At 60.3% G+C, this 10237-nt stretch overlaps 1 protein-coding gene across 1 annotated transcript; it reads left to right on the plus strand.

The window, feature by feature from the left end:
• Window positions 1-4668: 4668 nt before the first annotated feature.
• Window positions 4669-8020, plus strand: SLC25A6 (solute carrier family 25 member 6). The gene is made up of 4 exons (XM_069462785.1): window positions 4669-4876; window positions 5709-6195; window positions 6884-7024; window positions 7558-8020. Exons 1-4 carry the CDS (start codon window positions 4766-4768, stop codon window positions 7713-7715), a joined length of 897 nt encoding a protein of 298 aa, XP_069318886.1. The 5' UTR covers window positions 4669-4765; the 3' UTR covers window positions 7716-8020.
• The last annotated feature ends 2217 nt before the right edge of the window (window positions 8021-10237 follow it).

Here is a 10237-nt window from a genome sequence, read left to right on the forward strand (position 1 = left end):
ATAGTTGCTGTTTATCAGAGACGAGCCACCCGACATGGATTTGTGGTGTAAACTGAGGACCTGCAAGTTGGTCTTGCAAACCCTTAGGCCTGTTAATGGGTTACAGAGGATGTCCCCAAGGCGGGAGGGGGCATGATAAGGCCTGTCGGACCTCCCTCCTCCTGGCAGGCAATTTAGTTTTAGGGTATTTGTTTTGGCCACGAGGGGGTCCCATTAGTCAGCCAGTGGGGGCAGGGGTGAGCCTTAAAATTTTATTTTAGTTCACACCACCATGGAATATTAGATACACACTCAACTTACCAAATATATATGTACACAGGAATTATCTCCGTACAGTGTATTTTACATAAGTATATGTGAATCATGTGTTCTGCAGGAATGCACAGGTGTGTGTGCACAGGGGCGCGTATACACACGTGCACACCGTCCCATCCGCACTCACCTACACACACATACACAGTCACTCGTCCCGACAGGGACATGTTCTGAGAAATGGGTCGTTAGGCGATGTCACCCTTGTGTGAACATCACAGAGGGTCCTTATGCAAACCTACAGCGCCCCACACAGCTGGGCTCCATACAGTGGGGAGGGAAACCTGTGCTCTTCCATTGGGTCTGTTCCGGAAAACTTGGGTTCAGTCAAAAGGCTGCACTCAGGGCTCCGGAAGGCCCCGTGTGGCCTGGAGGCCGCGGGTTCTTCCCCACCCCCGCCGGGCCCACCTTTGTCTATGTAGTCTGCCCTTGTCAGGAACATCCTTATTTGGTGCATGGCTCTATATAATTTTGGATGGACTCCAATTTAAAAAACAAACAAACAAACAAAAAACACAGTTGTGTCTCCATGGGAGGCCGGGATGGAGGGAGAAAAGTCAACGTTGATTGTAAAGCGGGTGTGTGTCCGGGTGGAGCGTGCTTGTAGCTCACACCTGTCAGGACCAACAAGGAGAAGGTTCTGAGGTGCCTCTGTCTTCCGGCCTTGGCATGGGCTCAGGCGGGGACCCTGCAGCTGCCAGGAGACAGCAGTGCTCGGCCCTGGGGTGCAGTGAGTGCTCCACCCCCTCGTCCCCATCTGTCCCACCCTGCAGGGCTCAGAGCTGGGGTGACAGTGCCCTGCTCACCTTGGGCTGCTGCAGCCAGGCTCCCCCGTCCTGTCTGGGAGAGCGGGTGCTGTTCCTGCCCGCACGGTGTCCCCGTGAGGCTGCAGGACGCCTGCGTTCACAGCAGGAAGCCAGGGCCCCCTCACGAGTCACAGGCAGCTTCCAGACAGGACACACCCCACACCTGCTCTGGGGGGGCGGGGCTGGATGCGGGACCCCCGCCGTGCAAAGGCCCCACCCACCGGGAACAGGGTGAGCAGAGGGTGCAGGAAGGGGCTGGCGCGGGAGGCCCCTCAGCAGACCCAGACCCCCACCTCGTCCCGGCTGCTACACGGTCCCTCAGTGTGGCCTCCCCTGAGCCGCGGCCCCCACACCCCTGGCTCAGCCCTGAAACCAAGGACCCACCCGAGGGCGACCCCCACGCAGGAGGGTGTGTCAAGGGCAGGTGACCCATCCGACGGGCTCACTGCTCTGCTCACTCTCCCCTTCCTGTCTGTCAAAACTTTAGCAAAAGAATTAAAATGGTGGGAAGAGAAAATAATGATGTATAGACGTGTCTTTTTATTTTTGGGGACTATGCAAAAATCTCTCTCTAGATAGGCCGTCTGGGAAGGAGGTGTGGTGTGTGCTGGGCAGTTGTCCCTGAAGGGCGTCGATTATTTGGAAACCAGTGGGGATTACAAGGACCGAGTCCGTAAGAGAGCAGCGTGGCGTGACCCGTCCACTCATTCCTTCCTCCCTTCCTTCATCCCGAGGTATCTGAGCGCCAGCTGCATACCCACACGGTCCTGCAGGAAACAGCTTCCGGGCACCTGGCCCGCCCAAGGACAGGCTTCTGTAGGGAGGGGTCTCTCTCTCTCTCTCTCTCTTGGGTACTTTCCCTGCATGGGATTTCAAATTGCACACTGGCATCCCCCTCACAGCCTCACAGGGGGCCTGGCTCAGGTCACCTGCCCCCTCCCCAGGCCTTGTCAAAAATGTCATGACTGTGCTGATTCAGTCTAAGCTGTCATCTGCGAAAACCTGAAATCTCTGATTTTAAACACCCCTGCTTGGCCGGGCGAGGTGGCTCATGCCTGCAATCCTAGCACTCTGGGAGGCCGAGGCGGGAGGATCGCTTGAGCTCAGGAGTTCAAGACCAGCCTGAGCAAGAGCGAGATCCCGTCTCTACTAAAAATAGAAAGAAATTAGCTGGACAGCTAAAAATATATAGAGGAAATTAGCCAGGCATGGTGGTACATGGCTGTAGTCCCAGCTATTCAGGAGGCTGAGGCAGGAGGATCACTTGAGCCCAGGAGTTGGAGGTTGCTGTGAGCGAGGCTGAACCCACGGCACTCTAGCCCAGGCAACAGAGGGAGACACTGTCTCAAAAAAGAAAAACAAACAAACAAAAAACCCCTGCTTCTTTCTTTATGAATCTACCATTTCTCAGACCACCAAGGTCCTTTCTGGGCAGATTCAATCGGCGTACCTGCTGGTGTATGTCTCTCTCTCTCTCTCTCTCCCCTCTCTCTGTTTTTGTCTCTCTCATTCCCAACTCCCAGGTGTGAGGTCTCCCCGGGCCCTCTTTCCAGGCTATGCAGCCCCAAGGCCCTCCCAGGTCTCGCCCTAGCAGGGCACAGGGGCTGTCCCCTCCCCCCAACACAGGGGGTGAATGAGTGAGTGTCCCAAGTCTAACTGCCCAGTGGGACAGCTTCCACGGAAAAAGCGAACCCCAGTCAGCAGTTACAGGGGGACGCCGCATTCATTTATTCATGCCAGGAACATTGGCCAAGCACCTCTCGGGGCTGGGCCGGGCAGCACCCCAAGAGGGAACAACAGAGCACGGCATCGTCCGGGGGTGTCAAGGCCAGGCAGGACCAGAAACCTGTCTGTGGCCAGAGACAGGGACAGGTCCCTGAATGGTGACCTCCCCCACCTGCACAAAGGGAACCTGCTCCAGTTCCACGAAGCCGGCTTGGAAATAGGAACACGCATTCCAGGGCCTGGGCCTGAAGCCGCAGCCCGACCAGAAGCCGACCAGCTGGATCTGGAATGAGCAGCTCCGGGCCCTGCTCACTGGGCACGGATAACCAGGGGCCCTTCCAGCCCACGCCGGCCCAGTCTGCGACGTAAAAGACATCTGAGAAGTTTGTCTCACATGAGGTGCAGCCCTCAGCTCCCTCCACTCCAGAGGGAGCCTGGCTCAGGCCCCCAGGGACAGTCTCCAGCCCTCCCCGGGAGGCCTCAGGAATGTGCCGGAATGTCCAAGGCCCTCCCCGCAGCCACAACCCCCCCAGGCCAGACCTCCTCAGCCCAGCCAGACTTCTCAGCGGCCCCCACCCCAGAGCAGCCACACCTGGAACCGGCCCAGCCTTCAGGCCTCCCGTTCACCTGCCTCCCCTCCTCCTCCCAGGGCAGGAAAGGGCGAGGGAAGGACACAGGGACATCCCAGGCTCACGGTGACCCCGGGTCCCCAGGGCTGCTCACAACCCACCCCACATCCCGTCCCAGGGGGTCTTATTTTCTGGGTACACAGGCCACGGCCCCAAGAAAGAAACGTAAGAAAAGGAGATGGGGAAACAGACAAGGAAAAAGAAAAAGAGAGGAGGGGAGGAAATTAAAAAAAAGACAAAGAGAAAAACCAAGGAAAGGAAAGGAAAGAAAAAAAAAAGGAGAGAAGGAAAAAAAGAAAAAAAAAAAAAGAGAAAGAACAGAAAGTTGGGAGGGAGGGAAAGTTGAGCCCAGGTGGTGTCCTTGCCGCCAGGGTCTGTCCCTGACCGCCCCCCCCCACCCCCGCTCCAAGGCCCCAAGCGCCCCCTGGGGCCGAGTGTCCAATGTCAACGAAGCTTGTGTTAAACGTCAATAAAAATCTCCCGCGCTCCCGGCGGGGGTCCCCTGGGCGCCCGGCCTGGCAGAGGGGACAGGAGGCCGAGGCCGCCGGGCCACGGTGGGGGCGCCCAGGGCCGCCCCGACACCACCCGGCGGGGGTCCCCGGGGTCAGGGCAGGGGCCGGAGATCCCTCCCTCCATAGGGGCGCCGTCCGCAGGCCTCGGGGCTCTCCAGGGGAACGCGGGAAGGGCGCGGGGGCCCCGAGAGCCGGCCACGCTGTAGGGTTAGGGGATCCCTGGGGCCCGGCTGGGGTCAAGGGTCGGAGATCTGGGCACCACGTGTCCCGCATCCGGGCAGGGTGTGCGCGCGGCCTCCGGGATAAATGGGACGCGCGTCTCGGCGCGGACGGGGCCTCAGGGGTGGGCACTCCTCGCCCGACAGACCCCCGCCCGTCCGTCCGCTCCGGTCAGGGCGGCGGCGTGACCTTCTCAAGGTCAAGGCGGCCGCCGAGCCCCCGGCCCGCATGGCGCATGGGCGGGGCCCGGCTCCCGGCATGCCTCGGGGCGAGGGGCCGGGCCGGGGCGCCGCCGAGGACGCAGCCAATGGGCGCGGCGCGAGGGGGCGTGGGGCGGAGCTCGCGCTGTTCCCGGCAGCCCTCGGGGGCGCGGCGCGGGAGGCTCGGCCAATGGGCGCGGCGCGCGGGGGCGCGGGGCGGGGCGTGAGCGTGGCGTCGGCGCCTTAGCGGCTGCGCGGTGGCCGCCCTGTCTTTTCGGTCCCGGCGGCGGCATCGCTGAGCCAGCGGCGCCTTCCTTCCGCTCTCCGCGCCCGCGCTCCGGCTGTCCGCCCTCTCCGCCACCATGACGGAACAGGCCATCTCCTTCGCCAAGGACTTCCTGGCCGGGGGCATCGCCGCCGCCATCTCCAAGACGGCCGTGGCCCCGATCGAGAGGGTCAAGCTGCTGCTGCAGGTGGGGCGCGGGCGCGGCCGCTGGGGGCGACGGGCCGGGCCGGGAGAGCGGGGCGCGGGGAGCCGCACCGGACCGGCGAGCTGACGGGCGGGCGCCGGAAGTGGAAGGCCGCGGCCGCTTTGTCCGCGCGGCGCCGGTTTCCGGGGACGCGTCGCGTGGGCGCCGCCGCGTGCGCACGGGCGGGCTCACGCCTGCGCACTGGCTCTCCGCGCCACGGCGAGGCGTGTGCGCGAGCGCGCTGGGCCCGGAGCCCGGGGCAGGCAGGCTCGCCGGCCGGAAAGCGCATGCGCAGGGGCGGAGCGCGTGGACGGCGGCCGGGCGGTGACCTGGATCGGGTCCGCCGGGGGGCTGAGACCACCTGGTGCTGGCCACTTCCTGACCAGTGCCCGCCTTTGCGCGACCCGCCGTGCGTAACCGGCTCGGTTCCATTGCTTGGGGGCCAGCGACCCCGCACGCGCGTTCCCTGCCGGTGCCCTGTGATGCCGAGACGCCGAGTCTCGGGTGCGTTTTGGCCCCTTCTCCGACCCATATGCAGTCTGAGCCGAAATGAGCTTTAGTTGCTCTCGTGGGAATGTTACCGGAGGTAGCAGCCCCGCTGGCAACATTGTTGCTTGGCAGCCATTAGTAACGCTACAATGCAACAGGTGGCACTTTGGTTACAGTCACTACCAGTCTTGGTTCTAAAGAGATGGTTTGTCGCGGTGAAAGTGGTCAGGGCAGGTCGCCGGGGAGCCGTGAGCCAGTTCTCTGGCGACGACGCGCTCTGTGGTGGGAGCGTCTGTGCGTGGGGAGGCCCAGGCCCCCGTCCGAACGGCCCCTCTGCGTCCTGCAGGTGCAACACGCCAGCAAGCAGATCGCGGCCGACAAGCAGTACAAGGGCATCGTGGACTGCATCGTGCGCATCCCCAAGGAGCAGGGCGTGCTGTCCTTCTGGAGGGGCAACCTGGCCAACGTGATCCGCTACTTCCCCACGCAAGCCCTCAACTTCGCCTTCAAGGATAAGTACAAGCAGATCTTCCTGGGGGGCGTGGACAAGCACACGCAGTTCTGGAGGTATTTTGCCGGCAACCTGGCGTCCGGAGGGGCGGCCGGGGCCACGTCCCTCTGCTTCGTGTACCCGCTGGATTTCGCCAGGACCCGCCTGGCTGCCGACGTGGGCAAGTCGGGCACCGAGCGGGAGTTCAAGGGCCTGGGAGACTGTCTGGTGAAGATCACCAAGTCCGACGGCATCCGGGGCCTGTATCAGGGCTTCAACGTGTCCGTGCAGGGCATCATCATCTACCGGGCGGCCTACTTCGGCGTCTACGACACGGCTAAAGGTAAGTGTGGGCTGCCCCCGGCCGGGCGGGACCTAACTGACAGGCCGTTATCCTCACGTCCTGGAGGCTGCACGTCCCAGATCAAGGGGTCTCAGGGCTGATTCCTCCTCCTGGGCGTGTAGACGCCGTCTTCTCCCTGTGTCCTGACGGGGTCGTCCCTCTGTGCGTGTCTGTGTCCTCATGTTTGCTTATAGGGACACCGGTCCTGTTGGATCAGGGCCCATCCTAGTGACCTCATTTTACTTTGTCTCTTTAACTCCAAATGCTGCTGTAACCTGAGATAGTGAGAGTTGGGGCTTCGGCATGTGAATTTTGGAGGCCACATAATACAAACCTGTTACCACAGTAACCGTTCCAAATCCCGGGGCCCATAACGGGCTGCCATTCTGCAGCAGAAACACTCAGATGCCACCTCCACGCCGCCCTGACATCCTCCTCCCTAGACAGGCCACTCCCAAGCCCCAGCCTCTGGGACTGTGGCCCCCCCTGCAGTGGACCGTGGGTGGCTTTGCCTTCCTCACTCTAACTGACCGTGTCCTGACCTTCAATGCCGTGAAGGTCATCTGTGCTGAGATCTCTGCATGCAGCCACGTGGAGGGTGCAGTTCTGATCTTGGAAGAACTCAGTCCCACCTCTCTCAGGTGGCCGTGGGGGCGCTGGGGACTAACGCAGGCTGGTGCCCCCGCAGGCATGCTTCCGGACCCCAAGAACACGCACATCGTGGTGAGCTGGATGATAGCCCAGACCGTGACGGCCGTGGCCGGCGTGGTCTCCTACCCCTTCGACACCGTGCGGCGGCGGATGATGATGCAGTCTGGGCGCAAAGGAGGTACCTGTCCCTCAGCCCTGGGGGGCCCCTGCCCTCAGCCCTCGGGAGCTGTGCAGCAGTCACAGAAGGCCACTCCCAAACGGTTCCAGGCAGCATTTTGTCACGGCGACCTGACCCTGACCTGGCTGTGTGAAGGAATTTTCCTTGAGAATGGGCTTCTGTTCTTTCTGAGGCTTGCGTTGTCCAGGCAACAATCTCTAAATCTCCACATCCCAGAACCTTCGGCCCCACCTGGGTGCCTGACCAGGTCTGCACCTTCAGTCCTGGCCTCCCTGCCTGAGCCTAGGGGTGGGAACCAGGTCCCACCACGGCTGGGGCCTCCTGTCCCATGCTCTCTGACGAGAGCATGGTAGGAGGCCCCAAGCCAGGGGTGGTTGGTCACCAGAGCTTCATTTTCTCTCTTGCTTCAAACTGTTAGTTACTCACATCACTGACTGGGTTTGTGTTTCTGTGAAATGTCTGGGGGGCGGGTGTGCGTACCTGTGTGCTGAGGGACTTAACTGCAATGTCCCACTCTCTCCTCCTCCCCACAGCTGACATCATGTACAGGGGGACCCTGGACTGCTGGAGGAAGATCTTCAGAGACGAAGGTGGCAAAGCCTTCTTCAAGGGCGCCTGGTCCAATGTCCTCAGGGGCATGGGGGGCGCCTTCGTGCTGGTCTTGTACGACGAGCTTAAGAAAGTCATCTAAGGGCATCTGTCCCCGATGGGGCGTGGGGACCAGGAGAGTCTTGTAGCATTCTTACCTGTGACGGACCATCAACCTTCGAGAAATTCCAGTCGCCTGTCCTGGCCAGATCATGTCTGTAGGGGCCAGGGAAGGCTCTAGAAGGGGGCTTGTGATCATGCTGACCATTGGCAGCTGATTCCATGTTATTGATTCCTGGGGGGAGGGGAACCCTGACATCGTTGTGGGCCACTCAGACCTAGAGTCCAGATGCTTGTAGGACCCCGTGTTGTTTTTAAGTATTTATTTAACAAAGAATCATGTCTCCATTTGTACGTGAGCAGGAGCTCCTCTTTTGCACAGGCGAGTGTCTGCAATCATGTTCTCCGCGGGCATTCTGCAAAACAATAAAGACAGGACACAGCCTCCCTGTGTGAGCCGCAGCCTTGGGGTGAGGGGGCTGCTCTCAGTCTTGCTGCGCCACCCCTCTAATCGCCCTGGGGATGCAGACAGGGCCAAGGGTCCCCAGCTGGGAAGAGGCAGGGTTGAAGCCAGGCCCAGAGCAGAGCTCTGTGTTTCCATCTGAGCCTCCCTGCTCCGGAAGGTGGTCTTTTCAGGAAACCACTGTGCTATTCTATATGCAGCTATAGCAATACCAGACGTTGGTGCTTATAAACATTTGTTTGTCACATTTCTAGAGGCACGGTAGCGTCTGTGGTCACGGTGTGTCCTCATGGTGTAAGGGGAGGGGGAGCTCTCTGGTCCCCTTTGTAAGGGCACTGACCCCCTTCACAAGGGCAGAGCCCTGGGCCTCATCACCGCCAAGGGCCCCACCTGACACTATCACCCTGAGCGAGACGGTTGATGGTTTCAGCGTTAGTGCCGGAAGTTCTGCCTGCTGGTAGCTCCTTGGGCCCTGTCTGCCAGCTGTTCCAGTGCTACCAGTGTGGTTCAGGTCCCATAAGTGACAGGGGTCGGCCACGCCAGCAGACTGTTCATCACAGGAGAGGAGCTCATTTTGGGATTCAGCCCCAGGCTGAACACTGAACCTCGGGTTTCTTGGGACGTGGGCGTGGGACAGCAGCCATGCATTCCCAAGCCTGCTCCCCTGGGCTTTCCAGAAATTCCGGCTGTAAAAGCAGAATCTTATCAGCCATCTTTCAAGGCACCGACTGCCAAGTACAGGCCCTCATTTCTGTCCTGATGAAGCTGGATTAGAGAGCAGGCAATTCAAGTCCTGCTTGGCCGTGGGGCTCATGCTGGGGGTAAGTGACCAGCGGGGCTTTGCAGACAAACCCAACACCTCGGGCTCTGACACACTTGGACCCCAGGATTTGAATTTTGGTTCTCAGCTGCCTGCAGCTGTGGAAACTGGGCAATTCAGTCTTTTCTTTTTTTGAGACTGTCTTGCTCTGTTGCCCAGGCTAGAGTGCCGTGGCGTCAGCCTAGCTCACAGCAACCTCAAACTTCTGGGCTCAAGGGATCCTCCTGCCTCAGCCTCCCAAGTAGCTGGGACTACAGGCATGTGCCATCATGCCCTGCTAATTTTTTCTCTATATATTTCCAGTTGTCCAGATAATTTTTCTATTTTTAGTAGAGATGGGGGTCTCGCTCTTGCTCTGGCTGGCCTCTAACTCCCAACCTCAAGGGATCCTCCCGCCTCGGCCTCCCAGAGTGCCAGGATTACAGGCGTGAGCCACCACGCCCAGCCAAATTCAGTCTTAAGACATTTCCATTCCTGTTAACCATTTTAACCTAGTCGTTAGGGCCTTGTGTAATTTACAGTTCACTAAAAATCTTAGTGCCAGTCCCGTTGTCCTTGTAGAGCACTCTGCAAATCCTGGTAACTGATTCAGCGGGGTGGGGGTGGCTCTCAAAAGTTGGCATTCAAAGACTAGCAGCTGCAACGTGGGATGATGTTTCTGTCCTGCACCAACTAAAGAATGAGCAAGCTAGAAATTAGGTGACTTCGTGAGGAGATTTGCAGCAGTAGGGCGGGAGGTGATTTAAGGGCAGCCCTGCCCCCTGCAGACCGGGTGTTGTCAAAATCACCCGTTCCTGTGGCTTCCAGCCAGCTCTGTGCTTTAGTAGTTAAAGCCGTCAGCCCTGGGGGAGTGAGGGGGCTGCAGACGGGCTCCTGGGGTCCTGTGGAGACAGTCACTGTTGGGGCCACTGGGCTCCCCCTCCCACACCACAGGCAGCTCAAATGCCGCTCCCCCTGTTGGCCCCTCCTCGGGGTAGCAGGTGCAGGCCACGCCCACCAGCGGGAGGGAGAAATGCCCCCCAGAGGGGGTCGGAAGTCAGTGCCAGTTTCTCCCATCTCTGCGGGAAGGGGCAGGAATCCTGTCCCAGGGACTCCGCAGAGGCGCGGCCAGGCAGGGGCAGAGCCCCACCGCACTGAGACCCCGCCAGACACGGGCAGCTCCAACCTGCAGGAGCCCGATGTCCACGTGTCCGGGTGGGTAGAGACTCGCCTACACGTACAGAGCTCGTTTAGGGACATTAGCGCCGTCCCGGCTACGCAGGTGACGCCAGGGGGCTCACAG

This window comes from Eulemur rufifrons, chromosome 30 (genome assembly GCF_041146395.1).
Source record: "Eulemur rufifrons isolate Redbay chromosome 30, OSU_ERuf_1, whole genome shotgun sequence".
Classification (NCBI taxonomy): Eukaryota; Metazoa; Chordata; class Mammalia; order Primates; family Lemuridae; genus Eulemur; species Eulemur rufifrons.

Excerpts from the sequence above, each read along its gene's own strand:
- SLC25A6 (XM_069462785.1), top strand. The coding sequence starts at position 4,766 with ATGACGGAACAGGCCATCTCCTTCGCCAAGGACTTCCTGGCCGGGGGC. Across the intron at positions 4,877-5,708 it reads GGGTCAAGCTGCTGCTGCAG|GTGCAACACGCCAGCAAGCA; the intron begins GTGGGGCGCGGG and ends TGCGTCCTGCAG. Across the intron at positions 7,025-7,557 it reads GCAGTCTGGGCGCAAAGGAG|CTGACATCATGTACAGGGGG; the intron begins GTACCTGTCCCT and ends TCCTCCCCACAG.